At 39.9% G+C, this 24,937-nt stretch overlaps 2 protein-coding genes and 1 long non-coding RNA gene across 4 annotated transcripts in view; 1 reads left to right on the forward strand and 2 right to left on the reverse strand.

Moving 5' to 3' along the window:
• pals1b (protein associated with LIN7 1, MAGUK family member b) lies at nt 1-18,374 on the reverse strand. 2 transcript variants are annotated; one of them, XM_042391387.1, is made up of 14 exons: nt 18,138-18,374; nt 13,830-14,292; nt 11,928-12,136; nt 8,735-8,812; nt 6,420-6,527; nt 5,323-5,484; nt 4,800-4,877; nt 4,520-4,703; nt 3,176-3,244; nt 2,931-3,002; nt 2,091-2,252; nt 1,607-1,809; nt 1,192-1,302; nt 1-1,027 (listed from the first exon to the last, which is right to left on the reverse strand). In XM_042391387.1, the coding sequence occupies exons 2-14, from the start codon at nt 14,155-14,157 to the stop codon at nt 851-853; spliced, it is 1,941 nt and encodes a 646-aa protein (XP_042247321.1). In that variant the 5' UTR covers nt 14,158-14,292; nt 18,138-18,374; the 3' UTR covers nt 1-850. The 2 variants fall into 2 exon arrangements, with proteins under 2 accessions (XP_042247321.1, XP_042247320.1); XM_042391386.1 differs by having other exon boundaries at nt 6,420-6,539.
• LOC121882890 lies at nt 17,058-24,474 on the forward strand. The gene is made up of 3 exons (XR_006092179.1): nt 17,058-17,832; nt 23,040-23,147; nt 24,387-24,474. It is a non-coding gene; the product is annotated as an uncharacterized LOC121882890 (long non-coding RNA).
• The window catches only part of gphnb (gephyrin b), a 94,219-nt gene continuing 91,252 nt past the window's right edge, over nt 21,971-24,937 (reverse strand). The window contains 4 exon segments of the mRNA XM_042391392.1: nt 21,971-22,316; nt 23,018-23,114; nt 24,423-24,526; nt 24,649-24,713. Of these exon segments, the coding sequence (XP_042247326.1) occupies nt 22,183-22,316; nt 23,018-23,114; nt 24,423-24,526; nt 24,649-24,713 (400 nt within the window). The 3' untranslated portion in view covers nt 21,971-22,182.

Raw genomic sequence — 24,937 nt, forward strand, 5'->3', positions numbered from 1 at the left:
TTCACATATGTATCTGATTTTATTAACACTCTTTTCCAGAATTGTGCTTATGATGTAAGTACCCGGCAAAGACTCAATGCAGTTTCGAGTTACACTAACTGATAATATAGTGTCTTGTTCATATAGTACTGGTAAAAAACCCCCGAATCAATCTCAGCAGTACTTTGCAGCATGATATACTGATAGTAATGATAACCAGTCAGAGACAAAACCTTTCATTTGAGGACTGTCATCACAGCGTAAACAAGACAAACAACAAAATAATACTGACGTTGGTGCAGAGGAAGCAACCCAAAACTGCGCAGTACAAGTTTTTCTTCTGTATCTCTGACAGGAAGATGTCACACACTGCAGACACTTTTAGCGAGCGCTTCTTGTGACATTTACACTCTCCCAGCTGAGCGTACCGTTTTGTATATTCACACACACACACAAAATGTAACGATAAAATATTTGATCCTTTGGTCTAGAAAATATGTATTTACAATTTTAAATAACTTAAGAATAGGATAGAAGTATTTCTATTTGTTTGATAAATGACTTTGCATAAACCTGTCAGATCAACAAAGAAGAAAACGAAGAAGAAAAAAAAAGAAAAAAAATCACCCACAAAGACAAGACACACCGACGAGAAGAAATGTAAGAAACTTGAGTCCATCCCTGCAACATGTGGTTAATGTTCACCTCCTCTACAAACGAGGAGAATGTGCAAGTGAAAATCCAGTGACAATTTACCACTGTCCTTCCTTTTTTTTTTTTTTTTCCAATCATGCCCCCAGGAACATTCACTTTTGTTCTTCTGTTTCCCTCCTCCTGCCCTGAGGCTCCCTGAAGTGAGACCTTGTGACCTCTAGCACAGCCAGGAGGTGGGCACCCACTGTGGCTCAGTGTCCAGCTTTTCTATCAGCCTGCGCAGCTCGTGGAAAGCCTGGTTCGGCTCCGTGTTCACAATGGTCGCGTCGAAGAAGTGGCCGAAATTCTGCTCCATCTCCCGGGCTTTTTCAATGACCTCCTTCAGCTCCTCTGGCTGCGCGAAGAAAACAAGATATCAGTTTAAGAAGTTAAGAAGAAGAGGAGGTGACTCTTTTTTATGTTGGCGGACGCTTAAATTTGCTAAAGGATGTCATATTTTTATGCAAATAACTGCATGCATCATTTTATTAACTTCCAAGAGTGAACTGCAGTGGATACCTTTGGTGATTTTCCCTCTGAGGCCAGCAGGGTGCGTAGTCGTTCCTGAGAAGGAGGAGCGATGAAGATGACAAAGGGCTTGAGGTTGGACGATCTTAGCACCCGCAGCGACTGAGAGGAGGAAGAACAGAGACATTAAAGTATATAATATAGGAGAAGAGAGACCAAGAGAAAGAAGAAGAAGGACTAAAATAAGACCAAAACAAACACCACTATGGTTTTAAGTTCACTCACTCTAAAACACAAAAACAGCTATTTGAGATTTATGTTCAGGACATGACAAGGGGTCATTATGTTCTGGCCACAAGGGTTAAAATCAAGACAAAGGGATAAAATGAGCTTTATAATCAACATTTTAGACAGATGTAATGCTGAGAATCGTCCCGACAGGAACAAGGTTAACAAGGCGTCCTACCCTGGTGTGCAGACAGAGCAAACAGATGCGTCCAGCGTTGACGACGTGTCGGACTGAGTCGGTGCTGGTGCCGTACAGGTTCTTCTCATACTCCCCAGACTCGATGAACTTCCCTGCTGCCATATCGCTTTCGAAACCAGGCCGACTCACAAAATGGTACTCGCGTCCATTCCGCTCGTGTATCCTTGCGTTTCTGGTTGTGTCTGAGCCATGAAAAGGATAAAAAAAAAAAGGTTGGATTTGACTTTCGCAAAAAATCCCAAAGCTAAACTTGCACGTAAAGTCTCTTTTAAGTTCGTACATTTTATTCTAGGACAGAAATGGTAATTGGAGCTTTTTGTGCAGTGTCGTTTAATGTGAAATGATTTGAATTCTTTGCAGAATCACAATACTAGTTTGGTCTCACATTTGAAATCTTGAATTCAGTTGAATACAGTATTTGACAATAACCGCGTCCCCGGGCCTTGACAACTTGTGGACTTACGTGGAACGGCGACTGCAAACCTTTCCGGTTCAATGGACAGAAGCCTCCGACGCAACTCATCGTGCCCGCTGTTTGTGGGACCAATCAGAGCGATGGGACGTTTACGGTTGGCAGGCTGGTGATAAAGGGACATCTCCTCATAGGTCAGGATGTCATCGTAGTCTGAAGAGAGAGTTTGGGAGGGGTTAATGTCCCGCTGAAAAATCCCTGATCAACCTGATCAAATCCCCTCTAACTCTCAGGCTGTTCTGTGACAAAGTCTAACCTTTGACCTCTCTGCAGAGGCTGGAAAGAAGTGAGGGGATATGGAGATCGATAAAAACAAACTATAAATGTTATTCACTGCAAGTTTTGCAGTGGATCAAGACTTTTTCCTGCGTCATATATGTCGCTGAACAAACAAAAACACACGACCACAGCATTCTACTATCAGCAGTTCTACTGGAGCTGTTTGTTTATCTGTCTGTGTGTTTCTATGTGTGAACAAATAACGCCGCAGGTTCCTTCAAGCCATTTAGGCACCTGCTGGTGTGTCCTCTGATCCCCTCTGCGAAGACGGGGCTAATCTGACCTGTGACACACTGAGTTTGGACAAGCTGCTGGGAGATGTCAATGTCGACATGTCTCCAGCTAATGTGTGGGGTTAAATACTGACAGTGTTTTGACACTTGGAAGCTGCCCAGTACAGAAGCAGTCTCTCACTGGTGAAAAATGAACGGCGACAGTAGGAGATGTTTTGTGGGATAAGTGCATAGCTTCTTAACAGATCTGCAACCCGCTTCTCAAACTGTTCAGCTGCTGTTGAGAGACAGAGAAAAAAAAGGAAAAGTAGAGTCTTACCGGTAGTTTTGCTCAAGGTAGATGCACTTTTCTTCCTCTGTTTCTTGCTTTTCTTTACATACCAAAGCTTCCCTGGAGAAATGACAAAAAAAAGCGTTTTAAAAGGGGGATTATCATTTCATTTGGTTACCATCTAGACGCCACAAATTCTATTTTTATGTGAATCAGAGTTAATGAAAAATGTTTGAGTTTGAGTCATATCTATTTCTGACCCAACTTTGTGTGTTTCAACATAACGCTCTTACCTTGCTGCTCTCGACTCCTGTCTGTTATACTTTTCTTCAAGGTCTCTCTCTGTTGCTGAAAGCTTTTCCCTGAGAGAGAAAACCGCAAACAAACTAATCAGTTATATTCTCATATATCCAATATTGTAACTATAAAAGCACAAATACAGTTTGTTTTCTATTCCAAAGGCCCATATTCATTTCCACTTTAAATTTTAATGGATGTAAACATTTTGGATGGTGTTTAATAAACATGCACTGCTGCCTGGACTGGATCACTATGTACAAGATGAAAACTACAAACCGATACATTTCCAAACTTTAATCTTTTCTAAACATAGAATTATTTATTCATAGATTTCCAAGACATCCCAGACAAGTCAAGGAACAGGCAAAAAATATCGCTTTCCATTTCCAGTGTCTAACCTCAATTTCTATCGTCCACAACAGGTCAAAGAGTAAATGCCAATAATTCTTAAGTGTTTGTTTTAATCAGCTCAACATGCCAGATGGGTGGTGTTTCCCGCCAGGATGGCTCAGATAGTGGCAGGGTACTTACTAGTCACACTTTTAAGTACTTTCCTGATAGTACTGCCACCTACTATTAGGAGCAAATTATTGATATATCAATATATAGATATATATTATGAGAGGTTGTCTTATGTAGATTATGCATTATGATACACTGGTATTAAGTATTATTATTTTACATGTGTATCATGGATTTTATTTACTAATATTCAATTTTGGTCATTATTTTGATTAGATATTCTTTAACGTTCTTAATGTTGACCTACATACTATAGGCGCACTGGTCGGACAATTTAATATTTATTAATATGCATAAATAACATATTTATTCTAATTGTTCAGCAATATTACCTGTATTTATTTTAGTGTCACATTTCATTTGTTTTTACTGATGGAATAACTGCTTTATCTTTTGAGTATAAGACCCAGTTTTCACCAAAAATACAAACATGTTGCCTTGCACTACCTCATTTGCATGCATCTTGTTGCTCCATATTGCATGACACATATACCAGACGAAGAGGCAAAGTGCAAAGAACATGCATAAGAATGATATATGTTGTACAATAAACAACTGTATGATTTGTATGCAATGTGTATTTGTTTATACAGTTTATACTGTGTAATTTAGTTTTGTACTCCATATTTACGTGTCATTTGTATACGAATATAAAAATTGTGACACTACAAAACATACAAAGCACATAATTATATATTTTACTGTATGATTCTTCTAGATTTCTTGTATTAGTAGCAATATATCCTTCCACTTGTATCCTGCCCTTATGAAGCAATAAATTACATATTGATATTCATACTCGGTCTGATGCCTACCTGGAATGAGTCCAGCCAATGGCTGGTTGTCCTCGTCTCCGTCCCTGTAGGCCTGCCACCAGCTGGGGTCGTCCTGGCTGATAACGTGGAGGATGTCTCCCTTCTGGAAGGAGAGGCCCAGCTCCCGACACGGCACGAAGGGGTCATCAGATGGGTCATAGTCAAAGTAAGCTCGTACGTGCATCTGAGGGCAGGGTTTACAACGTCAAGGTTGGCGTGGCATGCACTGCAGACAGGCTTCTTCACACACACACACGCACCCACATCATTAGAGACTTACCACCGTCTGTCTGTGAGGGGCAGGTTTAATCTGAGAGCTGGGGATGAGGAGGAAGGTCAGGGTGCCGTGCATTTGTTGCTGATGGAAAAGATGAGATGCAATGAATTAAACATGACAGGGACTGCATTTCTATTAAACAAAATTCTTTTAGGAGCTCAAACGGTTAACAATGTTTCATTGCTATGCAGTTTGATAAGAACAATCTCTTAAAATGAAGATATATAATGATGTACAGTGACTATGATGCCCTTGTCTTTACCAGAAGGCTTTATTTTAAATTTTAAAGAATCTTTCAATACTTTATACATTCAAATTATACTCAAAAAGGTAAAACCTCCATTTATAAATTTTGATGCCTTTTAGAGCATTAAATGTGCATAATTCAAGAATTCTAAAAGTTCTAAAAGTTTCCTACAAATCAAGATAATGTTGTAACTGAGGAAATTTCCCATGATTTACAGTAAACAATCAAACCATTCCTCTAAACTGGATGTTACTGAACACCACTCCTCCTGGTCCTCACCAGTAAGTCATGGACTTCATTGACGTGTTTCCCACGAACAGGAACGCCGTTGATCTCCAGGATCTCATCTCCCTCACTGAGGAGGCCGCTCCTCTCTGCCGCCCCACCTTTCACCACGCGGCTCACCACCACGCTGTCCATGTCGTTACGTACCGTCGCACCCTGAGGGCCACACACGCACATGCAGAATTTATATAAATGACGGGAAATAACAGATGGGGTAATCAATATGTAAATGAAATAAAACCTCAAAGCAGAAGCCAGAATATTCTCTAAAATGACACAGAATAAAGAGATGTAGGGAGGAGGCAACAGCTAGAATACAAAGAGATGTGAACATCATTGTGCCATTACCAGAGTTTCTAATTGGGTGTCATACTGACTGCTTTGTAGATACACTGACACTGACACGCCCAGGTGATAAATGTGAGAGGTGGATGGAGCATGGTGAAGCCTATTTCAACAACTTACACACAATAACACAATATTCATGGACACTAATGATCCATTAATGTTTCCCAGGTTCATTTGTCTTCCTGCTTTGTTGTTGTTCCTTTTCAATAACTCAATTTGAACACTGTGTGGACATTTTTCTAATTCATTGTACTGTTAATTATATCCAACATACGATTATGGATGTGTACACAACTATCCTCCTCTCAGCTTACATAAGAACTGTAAGTGCACCTTTTGTAAGTTGATTGTAAAACATAAAGCAATTTAAAGGTGCACTGTGTAGAATTTAGTGGCATCTAGTGGAATGGACTTGGCAGAAATGGATTATAAGTAGGTTTTAATTAGTGCATAATCGCCTGAAAATAAGAATTGTTGTGTTTTTGTTAGGTTAGAATGAGCCCTTTATATCTAAATAGGGAGCCATCCTCTTCCACGGATCCCGCCATGTTGCACTGCCATTTTTGTACAGTAGCCCAGAATGGACAAACCAAACACTGGAGTTTTGCTGCCACCGTAACTTCACCGCTAGATGATACTAAATCTTACACACTGCCTTTAAATGACTGAGACTGTGAAACATTATAAATGTAAGTACACAGTGATGGCGGCAGGTGTGAGTGGTTCAATAAGATTAGTCTCACCAGTGGAGTGTCTCGGGTCTTCTCCAGTCGCACCAGTTTAACCGTCTCTCCGAGGTACTGGGTCACGTTTTCCTCTTCCATTTCCTGCACTGCCACACTGTCATGGACCTGCATGAGTGCCTGCCACATAAACACACACACGCACCATACAGAACATAGACACGCGTGCAGACAAACAGTGTGTACGTACAGAATTTTTACAAACACAGAATAGATGGAAACAGACATACAGGAATAACAGAGGAGGCAGTGTGAGGATGAGAAAATAAATGGTTTTCATACATGCTGCTCTTTAGAACTGCTATTGTTAGCATGGAAAGAAAATGATCGTAGTTTGGTTTACAAAGTGACACAACTTTGTTAAGTGGTTTGCACTCGTCGATGTAAACTGATGGAAAATAAGATACCGAAAGAGTTTCCAGACCTTTTCCCTTTAACGTGCACCTGCTACCTGAAACCAACCGACCCCTCATCTTTTTAATGACCCCAGTCAGCAAACCCACCTCTAAGCCAGAAATAATACACAGATTGGTCCTTCACTTCATTTAGTGTGACAGGTGCTTTGTACCCCACAATTAATAACCGTCAGTCCAAATTAGTTTCTCTATCCTGCAGCGGAGGGGACCTGAGAGAGTGGAGGCCAGGCTAAGCTTTGGCACACACACAATCCTTCTTAATCTCCCCCTGCATTTAGGAGTCAGGATCCACCGCCATCAATCATCAAACACCTTTGGCTTCCCTGCTCGTGAGGAAACGTTGTCCTAGAAAACAGAAAGGCAGGAAGTGGACCTGAGGGGGTCGTACCCTTCTCACACATGTACCTGTCTCCATTAGTTTTGGGTGTAAGGTTGTTTACCAGCACAGACTACAGGATGACTCATGTGATCCTCTGCTCCCCGCAGAGGAGACAGCATAATCTGTTCCACTTTCTGTGCCACAAGGCAAGCTCACATCACATCACACCGCCTCCGCTGGCTATATGGATCCGACTCATTAGAGGGGTTAACGGCCCAATGGATGACTGGTAGTTCACACAGTCACATGGGTCAAACATCAGACCCCTGGCGCCCCCTTGTCAGGACCCTCAACCGTAAAATCACACCAGAGTCATCCACCTGAGGTCTTTTCTCACCTTTCTGCCTCGCTAATGGACGATGACAGTCTGATAATGTGGCTACAATTTTTTCTACAGAAGAATTACTGAAGCTTGAGCTGACAAATGTAGAGAATCAGCAGCTGAAGCCACACAGGTGCGCAATTTAACCAAAACCAAGTCTTGTCACTGTTGCATATCAAGACTTTTTGTAATGCAACTCCTTACACAGCTGTAGAGGTGACCTGCCTGTTCCTGTGATGTCTAATCCTTTCCTTAAAGATGGAGCACGTGGCATACCTAAGAGGAGCATCTAAATTGTCCAGTCAGCTGTGGCAACAGCAGCCTCGGCAATTTACCGTAAGATCATTACTAAACAGGTCACAGCCAAAATTAAACTTGGTTCAGGACAGATATTTTGCCTTTTTGCTAATGTTTTAGAACAACTGTTTTGATAATGTAATAAAGTTTATGTTTCTTAAATTAATTTTTAAGAAATTGACAAGCACTTAAAGAAGGCACCAATCATGTTTTTTCATTACCAAGAGGGCTGACCCACGCTACAACCAAATTTACAAATACACAAACTACATTAATCTTTTGAATCAAACATGGACTAGTTGACCTTGAAAAAACTGAGTTTTGCACATTCTATGTAACAACTAATAACAACAGACAGAATGAATGTGTCATTTAAGATTTAATTTGTAAAGCAGGCATCTGGCCCTCAAGTGTCCTTGAACCAAATAATAAATTCCAGCCAGCTCAAGGGATGCCAGTTTGACCTTATGACTTCCTTAATGAAGTGCCGGCTTTATATCTTTAATTCTTTCCTGATGTATAGTGCACAGTATCATGATGGAGCAATGGGTCATTTAGTCTGAATTTTAACTAAGTACAGGGCAACAGGGTGACAAAGTGAGTCCTTCTGCTGTCTTTGAGCTGGTAAGTACCATTTTTTCACTTTCATAGTTAAGAACTACTCTATACTTAACCCTGACCTCTGACCTCCCAGTGGAAGGTGCAAGAGAAACAATTACCCTATTGGAATTAATACAGTATAACATTAATTGCATTTCCAGTATTCCAATTATCCACATATTAACTAAATAAATGAGTTGGCCTGTAAGGCTCTGCACGCTGGCTGAGCCACACTAGTGTTAATCATATTGTGGGTTGAAGGGAGATATGATGAGCCACAGCTGGCAAGATGAAATCTGACCTGGAGATGAGGATTGGTGAGCAGAGCCTTGAGCTCCAAACCCTCCTTCTGTTGGCTGGACTGAAGAATCTTCTGCACCTGAACAGAAATACAGACACAAACAGAGCTGTATGACTGCTGATAAGAACTATGAACAAAGTCAACTCAGAACAAATGAAGACTTTAATAACAATTTTCAATCTTATCTGGAAATTTTCCAAATAAAAAATCCTATCAGATTAAAAATCTTGAATATTTTCACTTCACTTTCACGTTTTTGAGACTCAAGTCAGTAGATCCCGAGTCAAGTTAAGACTGAAGTAAGTCAGCTAACTAAAACTGTGACTTAAATCTTTTTGATGAGGCAAAACTTTTTAAATTTGCTCCACTAGCAGTAAGGATACAAGAGTAACAATGTTGACTCTCCATTTTTCATCTATCCAAGTTTTCTAGCATGTAATGAGCAGTGCAACCTCACAAGGCCACGAGTGGAATATTAAAACTGAACTGACAAGGACATTTTTGTCACATTGAAGTTTCGTATTCTATGCCTTGTTTTCCAACAATATGAATTGCTCTCCAGCTATCGTAGTTTACTAAATTTAGAAACATAAATGAAAGTCCTTGAGCAAAACATATTATTATCTAGATGCATATAGTTCATTATCTGTCATGTAGTGCAAGGTCTAGCTTACTACTACTATCTACTTTCCATAAATCCCATAATACCCCACTTCAATCTTACTTTACTTGTTTTATTTGCTTGGACCGGCTAACTTTCTTCATGATAACAGGTTTAACCTCCAATTTTCACCAAGTTTCACCGATATCTAATTGCAGAAAGCCGAGAAACTGTTTAGATACACAACCGGCATATATTCTAATGATCATGTTACTGGCTCTCTTCATTAACAAGCCAGCTGAAAGAAAAGATTTAGGGGTCTACACATGATTGCAGGAAAAATAAAAGCCCAAATGCATACACGCAAATAAGAACACGTGCATGTACACACACACACACACACACACACACACGTGGACACAAAGTATTTTGCTATCCTCTACTAAGTCACAGTGGGGTTTCACATTCCAATCCAGACGGAAAGGTGCTCCATAATCTCCCTGCCGAAAAGCAACTGGTTGTTATACAATCCGAAACACCAGATTCATTTTCTTTCTTCTTCGTGTGTGTTTTCGGGTGGACGTGGGTGAGTTTAACCAAATTTAACAAGCATACACTTGGAAAGCACCTAAAGTATGTGAACTACAGCACGTTACGCTTCACTCTGCTCTATTGTTATCCCTCTCTTTCCTTCTCTTTGTTATACGGTTCTATTTTAATCATTTGGTTTTTGTGTTGTCATCTGGTGGGAAGATGCTATTGTTTGTGGCTTGGCTTGTTTTATTCATGTGTGACGGCAGTCATTTCGGTATTTCTCTGTCTTTTCTTCCTCTCCCTCTTCTTCGTCTCCTGTTTGGAGCTTACTTCATCCATTACGTTAATCGAAGCTCTCACTAACAAGGTGACACACTTTCCCCTCCCCCCCTCCAGCAGCGCTTGCGCCTCAGCCTACACTGCTGTAAGCTGCTGGAGTTTCTTTTTCTGGCCGTCCATATCCTGGCCTCCTTCCTGCGGTGTGCTGCGCCGCTCAGCCAGTCCCACGGGCTGTTGGGAGATTAGTTTACCCACGGGCCAATCTGAGTGTCACACAGCACAGCCACTTAGTTTAGACATACTGCAGCTCAAACCATTGCGCGTTGTTAAGCGCTTCGGGAGCTGTGCCTGGTGGGCGAGTGCACGCACCGATTCACTGTCCGCAGGAAGACAACGTGCTGTGTGCTGTGTTGTGTGTGTGTGTGAGAGGCGAAACAGATCATCTCAACCAGCCCCTCTATCTTCAAACCACTTCTGTCAAGACTGGAATAACAATTCTAGCAGTAGCACTGCTGCTGGATGCCCTCTGAATGAACTCTACACAGCTCATAGAAGCCTGTTTCTTCAAAACAAGGTTGACTCTTGCACATCTAGCCATCAGCTAAAAATCACACTGCACCAGTGTGACTGCGCTGAAAAGCCTGTATTACATTATTTCATGTTACACCTATCAGGAGTTGACACTAATCCTAATGAAGTGGCTATTGTGGGTGTAGCCTGTCATAGATGTATAGAGCTTTTACCTAATTTGTGGCAAACCATATCACAATTTCTGTCTTTCTACAAGGACTGGGCTCTGTGTGTGTGTGACAGGCTGCATTTGAGCACTCAACTTGCAGAGGCTTGACTCTGCTGGGACACAAGTCAATTACTGTCGCTTTGCTTCAGTAGGGATCAACCGGCTCATGTTGTGTCAAGGAGGAAGTGAGGTGTGTAAGATTCCCACCTCGTCCAACCTGAATACTCAGATGGTTTCCTGCTCTCTGTCACTCTCGGGAGACAGCTGGTGAACGCAGAAATCAAATAAAAAAAGACTGTGATGTTTTATATATTTGACAACCACCGGAATACTAAACCTTACTTGCACTTCATGCCTTCCATCTTATCCTTCCTTGTCCCTTTTGTCATCTTATCCTCTCCTGCCCTTCTCCCTGTCTCTTTTCCAAACAAACCAACCTGTGCCTCTTTCAACTATTTTTTTACAGCTCACTCAATTTTCATGCATGGCCCAGATCCCACAAATCCCCTCATTTTTGTTTTCACTCACTTTGTTAACCACAAGACAATTTACATTTCATAATTAATCAGACTGGCGTGGCTGTCTTTTGGGCAGCTTTGGTGAATTAATCATCACCTTAAGCAAAGATTTCTCATGCTCCACCGAGTTCACTCAGTTTCTCTACTCACATAGCTGCTTGCCTGTAAATATAAGCGAAACAAGGTCCAAACCACAAATTGGCGAGTACAATCTGTGCACCTTTATGCACAAGCTGCCTCCTCTGTGGACACTGTAGTCTCATGAGGTACAGGTCTGAATTGTGGTGATTCTCCCTGATTCAGTTTTTCCTGGAGCTGTGGACACTAAAACTACTTACATTTACAAGATCCAACAGAATAAACTAACCACTGATGCAATACTAACAGCAGGGTTACACTGAACCCCATGTTGCTTTCCCGTAATTTCTTACTGCAGCACAGTGCTCCCCGCAAAATGTTTGTTTTCAGCTTTAACAAGCTGAAAGAAGAAAACGGCAGCTGCAAAATGACCACTATGCGTACCTCCTGGCAGAGGTCCTGTGCTTGTACTGTGAGAGGTGAGGAGGGGCTGACTCTGTTCATCTGCAGGGACACAGCGCTGTAGACGGAGTAGGCATTCCTGAAGTCCTCCTTGGCAAGGAGCTGCAGTACCAGCTCCACATCCTGCTGGCTTTGGGTGTCAGTCAGGCTTTGCTGCACACACTTCAGAGCCTGCAGAAACTCCTCCAGTTCTGGGAAAGAGGCAGCGACAGCGAGGGAAACAGCAAAGAGAAAAACAGGGGGCAGAATGACAGAAGTCAGGAAGTTTTTACTTCTTGTGAATGCAGTGTTGTTCAGCAGCCAAATCTCCTTATGTCTGTAATGTCAAACGTTCTCACCAGCACACTCTACCTGCATTTGACCTCTTAATACCAGATTGTGGTTTATCGATAATCTTATTTCATACAAGCCTTGAGTCTACAACTGTAGTGCTGAACAGAGGTGGAGCCACAACAAGGGTGAGCTGGCACTGTGAAAATAATCCAAATCCATATATTGCAGATTTTCCTCTCCAGAGGTCGAAAATTCAAGTCTTCCCGTATCGTAAGGCAGACATAGTCAAAACACTAAATTTTACTGGTACGCTCTTGGAAAATAGGTTTAACATTTTTTGTTACTATTAGTAATTTTTCGTTATTATTATTTCTTGGTTTCATATAGAGATTTAGTTGACTTTTAGAGTTTCAAACATTTTAAGTCTAGAAATACTAGACCCAGTATTCCAGTTCCAGTTTCCGGTGTGCAGGACTCTATTTAGTGGGACATTTTTTCCAGACTTTTCTCCTCGAGTCAGCGATGCGAAGAAACCAAAGTGTGGGTCACTGCAATAGAGGACTAGAATGTTGCTCCTGCATGCAAGAATCTTTGTTTTTATTCTAGTCAGACTTACACTTCTGCAGCGTTTAAACAGGAGATTCATCCTGGCAGACAGTATGGATATGTTTTTGTCATTTTATAGGTTTATTTTCTTGTTGAGAACGTTAATGCAATGACACTGACACTCTACAGTAATATGTATTGTCAACTAGATTGAGAAGCACAGATTTAATTGTTGAGGGGCCTAGAAATCCAACAATGTAATAATAATATTAACTGCACAGCAATCCGACAGAAATGCATGCTTGATATTTTCATATCAAAGCGGTCTATTCAAACCAGGCTGGGAGCAGGATCACAGAGTAAGGTTGGAAAAAGTGCAATGACCCATTCAAACTGACTACCAATGTGTATTTATCATACATTAATGTGTTGGTAAGAAAGAGAGATTATTTGCATGTTCTACCCGGGAAAATCACTGCTGTTGTTCCGCCTTGAGCCGTGACAAATGTTTTTAAGCAATCTTCCTGGGTTTTGAGCCAGAAAATTACAAGGGCATCTTACACTAATAAGCAACCGTGACTCCTGTTCTCACGAGACACTGACGCAATAAGACCCAGTGTGAGTCAAATAACTGACTGCAATAAATCCTGGTAATCAACCAAATTCAGTGGATTTTGCCAAATGACTGAAATCAATTTAAAATATTTCATTTGTTTGTGGACACACTATTAAATCTTTTGTTGTCAGTACAGTCAACAAATGAATCAAAGGTTTTTTTTATTTTCCTGTGACCAATTATGGGTTTTGTGCTCTTCAGTCAACAGTTGGGAAATGGTGATCAGCCGCTAAACGCATCACCCTCCTCCACTATGGCCCTCTGCCCCCTCTATAGTCATTGTTCTGACTCCTTTTGTTTTCACTTAGTTTTTGTAAAACCTCACAACTCCCTTTTCTTTTCTGAGGTCTGCATTGCTCCTTTCCTTTGTAACCTTCTTTCCTCCTTCCACCCACTTTGACCCCCGTAAAGACCCCTAAACTCTCACCGCTCTCCTCATCTAGACTCACCGGCTACAGGATCCTGAGAGCATACGTCTTTGTTGGCTTTTTCCTTCCCCTCAAAGGTGGGATTGTCGATGCCCACTTTAGGGTTCTGCGACAGCTTCTTGAGTCTCAGTGAAGCGTTGGGGTCGATTTCATGTTTGGCCCTGCTGTCCTCCTCTCTCTTCTTCCTCAGCTCCTCCTGGTAGTGCTGGATCCTCTCCATTTGTGCACTGCAGTGTTGAGATTTGACAAGGCCACCCTCCTCCCCTGGACAGTCCACCGCCCTCTCCCTGTGGCTCTTGGCCTGACCAGAGGGCTCTTGCACAAAACCGTTCATATGGGACGTGATCATCCTTGCTGCACCAGTTCAAACCAACCCAGAGTTTATGGAGATCTGCTTGAGTGTTATGAGGAACCGGTGCTGGGACTGCTCAAATCAGGGGCCATATCATGCCAGCAGAGGATGTTCTTTCTGTGAGCAGTCATCCTGAAATACAAATAGAGTGTTAATATTTAATTTTTCTTGTTCACTTTTATTCAGGAAACCGCAGACAAAAGTTTAACTCTCAGATGCGATACACACCACCTAATACATACTGACAACTTAGAGCGTCTTCGCCTTGTTTTGTTCGGTTGAATCAAACCCTGGAGTGTTTATGCCCTTGGCGTACTTATTTTGGCTGATTTGAGCACAGCAATCAGACTCGGGTGTGGACCAAAACAACCAAGCTGAGACCTTGAAGATTGAAGAGGTGGTCTTGGTCCGGTTACAATGATGAACTGGTGAATGAGTTGGAGTTATTTTATTTTCCATGAAAAACATCTTCATACTGATTACAGCTGAAGACTCTCAAATGTCAATGTTAATTTAAAGTTTGACACAATTTCACCACAATATGAAATGCTGGCACAAGTCATTATTTTTGTATTCACACAAACATTTGTAAAATCCATGTATATAGTCTAAGGTAATATAACATATACAGCTTTGCTTTTAATTTAATTTCTTTCATTTTTTTAAATTTAAATAGTTCTTTATCTAGTTGTAGTTCCTTAAATAGTTTCCTTATCTATTTAATAATTAAATAGATATTAGTAATTAACTTCTTCTGACCTTCACTAACTTTGTCAAGATCAGTGTAATTGTGGTAACAGTGTAACTCAGCTCTTTAGGCATAGATGTTGACTTCATATTTAAACTGCTTTCTTTTTCTCCACAAAATATTTTTTTTTTTTTATTTCTCAATACATATTGATATATTTTACAAACTCACAGTCATGCTATGTTTTATGTATAAAAATATTAACATTAATATATGTTTGTAATTTTTTCTTTCTTCCGGTTGGTTGCTTGTTGATCAGGGTAACATTTGCTCCTTCCTCCTCTCATCAATCACACCACTAATCTAACTCCTAACATGGAAAGCTCTCTGCCCTCAGTCACCTGAAATCCCTCCAGTTTAGCGTCATCCAGCCCTGTGCTTGGATACACCTGTTCCCAACTGTCTCGTCCTCATGAACAAGCTTAATTGAAATATCCATCAGTAGCCTATCTACGTATTTCTAAATAAAGATGTTGCATTTGAATGTGATGCTTGACACGCAACTACTACAATTACTACTACCTGATCTGCTATTGCTGTGATTGCTGTGGATTACTATCTATTCTAAGGACTCTACGTGCCTTAATCTGGATTAGCAAATTTGGTTGTATGACAGAGATGTTTACAGAAATCATTAAGCAAGAACAGTTACTGTGTAAGGAGTGAAAGTGCACAGGCCAAAAACAAGGGTACATATCTCGTAAGCTATAAGCATGTCTTTATCTTTTACATAATGACATTAGCTTCTGTTTAAATACCATGCAGTGGCTTAGACAGGCTTCTCTCTCCAATCTGCTATGTCTTAAATACATTACAGGTTTGACACATAACTGTATGCATTTTTCCAGGGATCAGATATGTGAAAAATTTAATAATTTACATGTTGAACTGCCCTCATTACTAAAGTACATCCCAGTTAAAGACAACCTTCTGTGCGTATAGACAAAAAACCATCAAGTACCATAAGGATAAACACAGCTTTCAAGGTATTTTGAGGCTTATGTCATATAGTCAGTCATACACTCATACACTCACCTACCACCACTTGGCAGCCCTCCCCCCTCTTCTACGCACTTCCCACAGCTAATTACGTCTGGCAGGTCTATCCCCCCCCTCCCCGGCTCTTGGTCCAAGCTCCCAAACCCCTCCCCTATGGAAGCATTTAGCTCCGTTTAGAGCGGCGGCTGACAAACAGCAGAGACTGCCAGAAGGCCATCTGTTCCTGTGGGCTTAATTAAGCCTAGGATCTCATGCTCTACTCGAGCTCAGTGGCCACAACAGCACTGGGAGGGATACTGGGACAGGGACACCTGTGTAGAGGAATTAGGATGAATACATGTGCACACCTAGACATAACAAACAAGGAAATATGTAAAGTTTGGTGTTGGATAGATATGTGGAATAAGTTTAGGGCCATTGCAAGATCATAGAGAGTGAAATATTTATGCTAACTTAATTATGAGCTAATCATATTGTGTGATGTGATTATACAGTGACAGTGAAGCTTATATCAGCCAGCCTGCTAACTGTATAGCATTTGTCAGCAATTAGATTCAACCATGGGCCAGTGTTTTTTGTTTTTTAGGATTTTTCATGGGGGAACGGGGAACTGGTGCAGTGGAAACACATGCCTATATGTTTTGTATATTTCTTTGTATTATTTTAAGAATAAAATTGATTTATAACACTATTTAGAGTTATATCAGAGGGCAGATGTCATTTTTCAGGGCTAATAGCTAATTTTAATACTCATTTGGCTAAAAAAAAAGAAGTTGTGAGTTGCACTTGAGAGACCAGAGACGTACTTTATTGGTTATCCACACATGATTAACAGCGGCCTGTTTCCTTTATGGTTGACAACAAATCTGTTATGGCCAAATACACTTAACTTATGGAATTAAAACAGTGTTCAGTGTTATCACACATTAAAATTTAATTTCTTTATTAGACATAATTTCAGTATGATGCACTGCTCTATTAGCATCACAGAGCCATGTTTTTAAGGCCTCTCCTGGTGTGTGGCCAGTATTAGATGTAACAAGATTATATTCATTGGGATTTACACTAGCCTTGTGTTTAATTTATTATCTACAATAGATTTGTGAAAAATGATGTTAAACTTTTGATGTGAACTATGAAAGTCACAACTTCAGCTTTCACTGAATATTTTTGCCGGAGGGTCGGATTTGGCCGCTGCTGTGCATGATGATACTGGAGGGTAAAATGATGCAGCATATACTGTGCCACCACCACTTGTCCTGAATTAACTTACTGTATACAAGTGCTACTCATTCTGAGGTAGTGTGACCCGAGGATTCGCTGGTGGAAAGGGGACCAGATTATCTTTCACCAGCAATACTGTTAAGTCACTTATGCAGAAGTCATGTTTATGTCACATATACTTGTTGAACAGCTCACTGTAAACAGGCATGCTCACTGTACAACTGAGTGATGCCCTTCAAAGTGTTGATCTTTTCTTCAGGGAAGTTTATGAGGTCTTTTCTTTCAGTAATGTCTTTACAAGTGAATTCCTTACAGCTCTAATCACAATTTAACATGGAATTTCCTGCTAGCTGTGTCATACTCTGCATTTTGTTCACCAAATAGATCAAAAATCTACTCAGTGAATTACAGATTTTACAATATTCCCATAAAAGTGCTTGTATAATGTTTCAGTTACAGCTCCTGTAGTAGTTGTAATCAGTTACTCTCCACCTCTGCCAGAATTTGTTTTCATAAAAGTAGCTTTGGTCACTTAAATGATGTGTACACTGAATTTCTGTGGGTTTTAACTCCACCACCACATCCTTGACTATTATTAGCTAACTTCCATGCACATATTCAGAGGGTGAAAATAGAAATAGTCTCATTCATTCGTCATACTTCTGTGGTTTAACAACTGGCAGCTGCTGGCGTGGCTTGAGGTTAGTTAAGGTAGCTTAGACCTATTTCATGATGCGACGACTTCAACTGTTTAGCTGCTGTTTAGGATCTTATTGTTCGTTGTGTCAAACTTTAACAAAAGAACAACGCTGTAGCATATTTATTCACGGCTGCAACAGTAGGTTTGGTGCACTTATTTAGAAAAATACACGTTTATGTGTATAATTGGACATTAACGTAACAATAGCAAGCAAATTAGCTCACTAGCCTGGTACCGCTAACAGTCAACTGCGTAGCTTAACGGTAATAACCGTTAGCTGTCCCGTAACTGACTGCGAGTACTCACCACTTCAAAGATGGCTTGTGTGGTTATGGGCAAGAATCATGTATTCCTTTAAAATCCAGCGCTCTTGAAATGTGAGTTTCAGTAACAGAAAGTGGTCATAACACAGCACAGGCTCTGTCTCCGTCTTCACGGGACCGCGTCCAGCCCCTGCAGTGAGTTTTGTCCAGGCACCAACGGGACACTTGTGGCCATTGCTGTGAAACTGCGCCTGGTGTTTTGAGTCGTCTCCCTGGCAACAGTGCGACTCTACAGCGCCACCCCTCTGTCGGACATGTAATAACAGTATTTCACAAACTGCAGCTGGGACTTCAAGGGTGATTATCAGAGGTCAAAGAATTACACAGATCTTTTCTTAAGTAAAATAAGCAAAACAACAGCCATGCATTCTAATTTTTAAGTAGGTAAAGGTAGATAAACAGGCTATTAGCTTCAATATATACTTAAAGTACCATGGGTAAAAGTACTCAGAGATCCTTTACTTGAGTAAAAGTACCAATACAGCAGTGTAAAAGTAGACTACTCCATTACAAGTAAAAGTTCTGCATGAAAAATCCTCCTTAAGGAAAAGTATTATCAGCTTGATGTAGTTAAAGTATTGCAGTAAAAGTAGTGGTTTTGTCCCTCTGACTGATATATTATTATATATGACATCATTAGATTATTAATACTGAAGCATCAGTGTTAGAGCAGCATGTTACTGTTGTAGCTGCTGGAGGGGGAGCTAGTTTCAACTACTTTATATACAGTTAACTAGTTTAGTCCAGTGGTTCCCAACCTAGGGGTCAGGCCCCTCTAAAGGGTCATAACATAAATCTGAGGGGTTGTGAGATGATTAATGGGAGAGGAAAGAAGAAAAACAAAGTTCTGATACACAAATCTGTTTTCAGCGTTTGTAATTTTTCTGTAATCTTTGATTTTTGGTGAAATATTGGATCATTTGAACATTTATTGAAATGAAAGCATGTGAGAAGTTTAGAGGGAAAAATCACTATTTGGTGGAGCTGTTAACAACTCACAGACATCTGAACACTGCTTTTTGTAAGACATCAAAATCCAAAAAGGTTGGAAACCACTGGTTTGATTTTTAACAATGTGTTGTATTTTAAAAGTTTGTTATATCATCCATTGTGTCAAATCTTTATCTGAAAAGTAACTAAAGCTGTTAAATAAATGTAGTGGAGTAGAACGTACAATATTTCCCTCTGAAATGCAGTGGAGTGGAAGTATAAAGTAGCATTAAGTGTAAATACTCAAGTAAAGTACAAGTACCTTGAAATTGTACTTAAGTACAGTACTTGAGTAACTGTGCTTAGTTACTTTGCACCACTGAAAGTACTCATTATCTAGAATGGCTCATTTCAGGATATTATACTGTGTGTTAGGCCTATATTGGATTATAATTATTGGTGCATTAATATGTAAGCATCACTTTAATGTTGCAGTAAAGGTAGAGCTAACTACTTTCTATACTGCTGGGTAGCTTATAATAATACATCTTAATATGTTTTGTATTAATAATATGAAAGCTACAAGTGGTCAGATTAATGTAGTACAGAAAAAAAGTACAGTAATTGCCACTGAAGTATAAAGTAGCACAAAATGGAATTATTCAATTAGTACAAGTACCTCAAAATTGTACTTAAGTATAGTGCAGTGCATGGTACACTATACAAGTGTTTTCACTTACAATGCATGATTAGACCGCTTCTGAGAACTGCATGGGTGTGAAGAGACTGTGATCTCCCTCAAACTCTTTGTCAATTGTATTGCATCTGCAAGGGCAGGACAACTCATATCTCCATGATTCTTATTATATTATATTAGTTCATGAAGTTTGTCTATCTCATGTAACTCAGCAAACTCAAAATCAACCTGAGTGGAAATGTAATTAGCTAGAATAAAAAGAGCATAAAATGGAAACACTCAAAAGCACAATTACCTCAAAATTCTTCTTACAGTACTTCAGTTAAAGTACTTAACCCACTCACAAACCTACAGTCTATTCAATTGGTGAATATACAGCAGCCGTAATTTATATTGTATCTTCAAAATTAACTGGCCCTCAAATATTTGAGCTATTATCTCATCAGAGGGCAAAACAAGTGATGGGTCCATTTAATTCTTATTTTGTATGAATGACCTAAATAATTAGATTAATATCTGTGGGAAAATAAGAAACTCGTGGGCTACTCAGAGATAAAATGCTCAATAAATCTCTTGATACTCTGTCAGTTTGTCTCTCAATAAATAAACACACACAAATTACACTTGAGGATACAAAAAACACTGATGTTAAATTCTACATTCATCCTCACACTGATCCCTTTATATTCACCGCGCCATATGCACGTTCACATAGATGAATTTAACTAAGTTCTTGTCACAGCACTATTAATCATCACTAGCTAATGGGATCTACTGTCATTTCACCTTGCAGAGCAGAACAGAAACTGTCTAATCTCATGCTGCCTCCGAAATATCTTCACCAAAGCCTGAAGCTGCCTTTTTCCTGCTGTATTTTCTATTAGGTTAATCCTTTCTGACACCTCTGTGCTTAACCTCTTTTCCTCATTAGGCTCTCTCCTGCCAGTTCTTAAATACTTACGTTCCTGGAAAGAGAGGCAGGAAAGGATCTTTTACCTTGAAGCGATTCATTGCAATAAAGCTGTTTCTTATTTGTCTAATCTATGGAAATGTTTGCGCTGAGTATAAATATTTTGTTTCTGAAAACCTTCACATTAATGCAGATACACCTCATGTGTCGCGAGGAGAGGCCGTTATTCATTCATTCAGAATCCATGCACTTCTCTAAGTTCTCGACTTTTAGTGCCAAAGAAGAAATTCACTTTTATTTCTTTAGATATATTTTATTAAAAAAGGAAACCCAACAAGAACTTTTTTTTACATAATGATCAAGGATTTTTATTATCTTAGTCTCTTTCATCAGTTTCATATCATTACAGAAAATGTTATAGTACAGCGTTGTTCAATGTCTCCTCATTGCTTAATAATTTCCTTAGGAGTGCTGGTCACATATATCTGTACAATATGGTTCTTATTTTTTCTGTACATTTTTTGTGAAGTTGGTTAAAAAGGCTGTCAGCACTTAAAGAAGCTGTTTCTTTTCTTTTCTTTTTTTTTTTCTTAAATAGTTGATCAAATAAAAGATTATTTTTCCCAGGTTCAGCTCGCCCCTTGTGGGGTGGGGGTTTCGGAGCAGAGTTTACACCTGGTCACCGTGAATATAAGGAAGCTTCAGGGTCTGGGCAGATTGGGGTGTACCCCCCCCACCCCCCCTCCCCCTCCCTCTCCCGACATCACCTCTTCCCCTGCCCAGGCATTTGGCACTGCGCACATAAACAAGACTCACAAGATAAACAACAAGCAAAGCTCTTTGTGAAGCCATTATGATGCATACTAATGAGAGAAAAACAGAAGTGTCACCTAGATGGGCGCTCAAAAGAGGAAGTGGCCTTAATGTGCCTCCCTCTTCCTCTTAGCTGAGCACCGTGGGAAATCTGGAGTCTTCCTCAATGTTTTCTTCATTTTCAAAAAACAGATTATTTTTTTTCCACTAAAGATGAGAAAATAATAATTTTCTTTTTTTGTCCTGGCAGGCACCTACAGCTGTCTATTAAAATGCTACTGCTATAGATAAGGTCTAGCATTGAACACACAAAGCAATTGCAATGAAAGGAACAAAGTTGCCTTAATATAATAATGATAATAAGAAGAATAATGATAATAATAATAAGAATAATCATAATAATATATTACAGAATAAATCTCTTTTTATAATTAGATTTTTTCATTAAAAGTTATATTTTCTTTGTTTGAAATACTATAATCTTTTTAAATTAATTTTTTCATATGTATCTAGGTTGTGATCAAGATGTTGACTATACCTCAACGTTATCCAAATCAATAAAAACTAGCTGTGCCGTTGCATATTACAGAATAGTCAATGATATGTGGACATGCACCGTGAACCACCCATTCCGACCCTCGCTATATGACGCCGACTCTCCGTCCCTCTGTGATGACATCATAGCCGGCCGATGACCATGACGTCAACCACCTCGCCCTTGTGCAGCTCCACGTATTGCTCTGTTTTGGGAGGTAGCATCAGGAGCCCGTTAGCACTGCGCATACTCATCAGCCTGCTGCTCACCTGGTTCCCTGCAGTGAGGAGGGGACGACAGAGGGGAGAAAATACTTTAAATCAAAGCTCTAAACCATGGGGAAGGGAAATCAGCAATTTGTGTGTGTGTTTCATCCCATCACAATGAAACCTAAGCTTAAAATATATATAGTTTTGCAGATGGACATATTAGTTATTTTAATTTTCATAGTCATACTGGCTAATATTAAAAGACTGCAGAAGCCAATTCTCTCTCTAATCTAATCAGCCTCTAATCAGTTTCATATATAATCAAGGTCAAGTGTAATCAATGTCATTATTTCTACTCTACCCTCAAAACTGGTCAGTGTTTTAAACCAATATGCCTGACTAAACAACAATATACCCAACTAAATAAGCTTTCCTGGCTAAAATGAACTCTAACATGGCCAGAAAATGCATCACATATTCATCTAAAAAGGAAAATGTGAGATATTGTTTATATGAAGTAACTGCATTTCAGTGAGTGTGTTTCTTTGGAGTATTTTATGGACTGGACGTGAAATTGTATCTCAAAAAGCATCCTATCTAACTAATTAACTGTCTTTACCTGGGATGTCTTGCCTGACAGAGAATGATACATTTCACAAATCAGTCAACAGTAAAGAGTCTAATCAGTTAGAGTTAAGTCTATGTGTGAACCATCATATCTTTCAGCATCTTTCAGAGTATTGTTTGGTCCCGGCATTGAGTTTGTTACCTGTGCTCTGTGCCCACGGCAGAGGCTCCTGGTGATGCCATGTCAGGATGCAGCGGTGGTATTCAGGGCGAGGGTCCAACTTCACATCGCAAGACAACTGGAGGAAAACCACAGAAAGCACATTCTAATGGTATGGCAATGTAAGATGGATGTCGTGTCATTAAATTGAGAAAATTCATATAGAGTAGAAAAATATACTGAACTGACTTTCAGATAATTTTCTCTAAAACTTTCTGGAACTCGTTTTATTGTCCCATGTGGCAAACCCCACCATCCTGGCACCAATGAAGGCTTAAATAACAGGAAGATTCTTGGTAGAGTGCAGACCATCGCAAAATTTGACTGCAGACTGGTGAAGCTTTGCACTCAGTAACATTTAACATTTAATATAACGTTTAATGTCCATTAACTGGGGAAGTCCTCTATATTAAAATTTCTTTGCAGCACATGAATGCAGCACAGTAGTTACAGTTACCCAATCTGGACCATCATCAAAATATAATGAACTTGGTTAAAATGTTATCAGCCAAACATATTTGTACATCTTTAAAACTTTATTTTTTTTACCAATTGACAAAAAGCTAAATGGAAAGCAGCAGAAAGCTCCGTCCAGCTTTGTTGGCAAACGTGGAGGTTTTTTCCAAAATAGGATTTGACCTGGGTCTGATGCCATCTGCTGAGGGGAAATTATCTGGCTACATCTGTGCTTTCAGGCCATCAGTCCCACCACTAAGTGGCAGTAATGCATTGGAGTTGATTTCTAACTGCTTTATTACTGCAAATGATGTAGTATGGCCCTCTGGATAGCACCCATGATGGCAAGCGACCAGACCTCTTACTTGATGATGCTAGTTGGGGACACAAGCTGCATCTGCTGGATTTGTATGATATTGTAAAGTTTTTTTCTTTCTCAACAATTATGAATATTCATGACCGGGAAGCAGGCCTTCAGGTCAGTGTGGGCTGTGATTGGTTTGTCTGCCAAGTCAGAGCAAAAAATGGTGGTCATAAATATGTATCATGGGGATGATGAAAATAGTATTAAATCATGAGTTAAGATGCAATGGACTGCAATGATGCACCCTGAAACTTAAGTACAAACGTAATATTCCCAGGATTCATAAAGGAAGTGATCTGAATTTAATTTTCTGAACTTAAAGGAAGATAAAGGACCCTTTTTGCAGATAGGGACTGATATTTCTACCTTTTTTATCTTATGAGACAGAGATAAAACTGCTTGGATCACAGTGACATCAACATCACACATGTTCAACCTGAAAAGTTGTCAAAAAAGCACATGTCTGATCATAAACACTCTTTGTGACCACAAATACTTCAAGACGTGATGAACTTTGTGTGTCTTGGCCAGAAGGTGAGGATGCCCTGGTTGCCCTGTGGGGCCTACCCTCGCTTTGATGATGGTGGGCCTAGGGTCCAAAATGCCCTGCATCTTCCTCAAGGCAGGGATGACAAAAAGATTACAGGTGACAACAGCGGACACGGGGTTTCCTAGGACGGATGGACGGACAGAGAGAGAGGAAAGCGGGAAGAGAGAGAAGAAGAGAGTAATGAGTAACGTCTCTTCAGAACAAGCGGAGTGAATCACTCTTTCTCTCAACTTCACACACTACCTGGGAGGGCAAAGATAAGTTTGCGAGCACCGTCAATGTCCAAGGTGGCAAATGTTGTTGGGAGACTGAAAAAGAAAAAAACACACATTTATTTTGAATTCAACCATTATATTAATACATTTATTAATTCTTTAGTGTCTAACATCTTGTTTTAGTATTCCTCTTTCCTGTTATTTGCCTATTTTATGTAACACTGCTTTAAATACTGTACATTTACACTGATTATCTTGTTGACTGTTTCTTCTTTTTAATTGTCTGCAAAGCACTTGATAACTGTGTTGTGAAAAGT

Source organism: Thunnus maccoyii, chromosome 17 (genome assembly GCF_910596095.1).
Source record: "Thunnus maccoyii chromosome 17, fThuMac1.1, whole genome shotgun sequence".
NCBI classification, from domain to species: Eukaryota; Metazoa; Chordata; class Actinopteri; order Scombriformes; family Scombridae; genus Thunnus; species Thunnus maccoyii.

Bases quoted from the DNA above. Each gene is read 5' to 3' on its own strand.
- pals1b (XM_042391386.1), bottom strand. From the start codon at position 14,157: ATGATCACGTCCCATATGAACGGTTTTGTGCAAGAGCCCTCTGGTCAG. The intron at 2,253-2,930 runs GTAAGACTCTAC...CTCTCTCTTCAG, and splicing joins TACCTTGAGCAAAACTACCG to ACTACGATGACATCCTGACC. The intron at 1,303-1,606 runs GTAGGACGCCTT...TCCTCCTCTCAG, and splicing joins TGCTCTGTCTGCACACCAGG to TCGCTGCGGGTGCTAAGATC.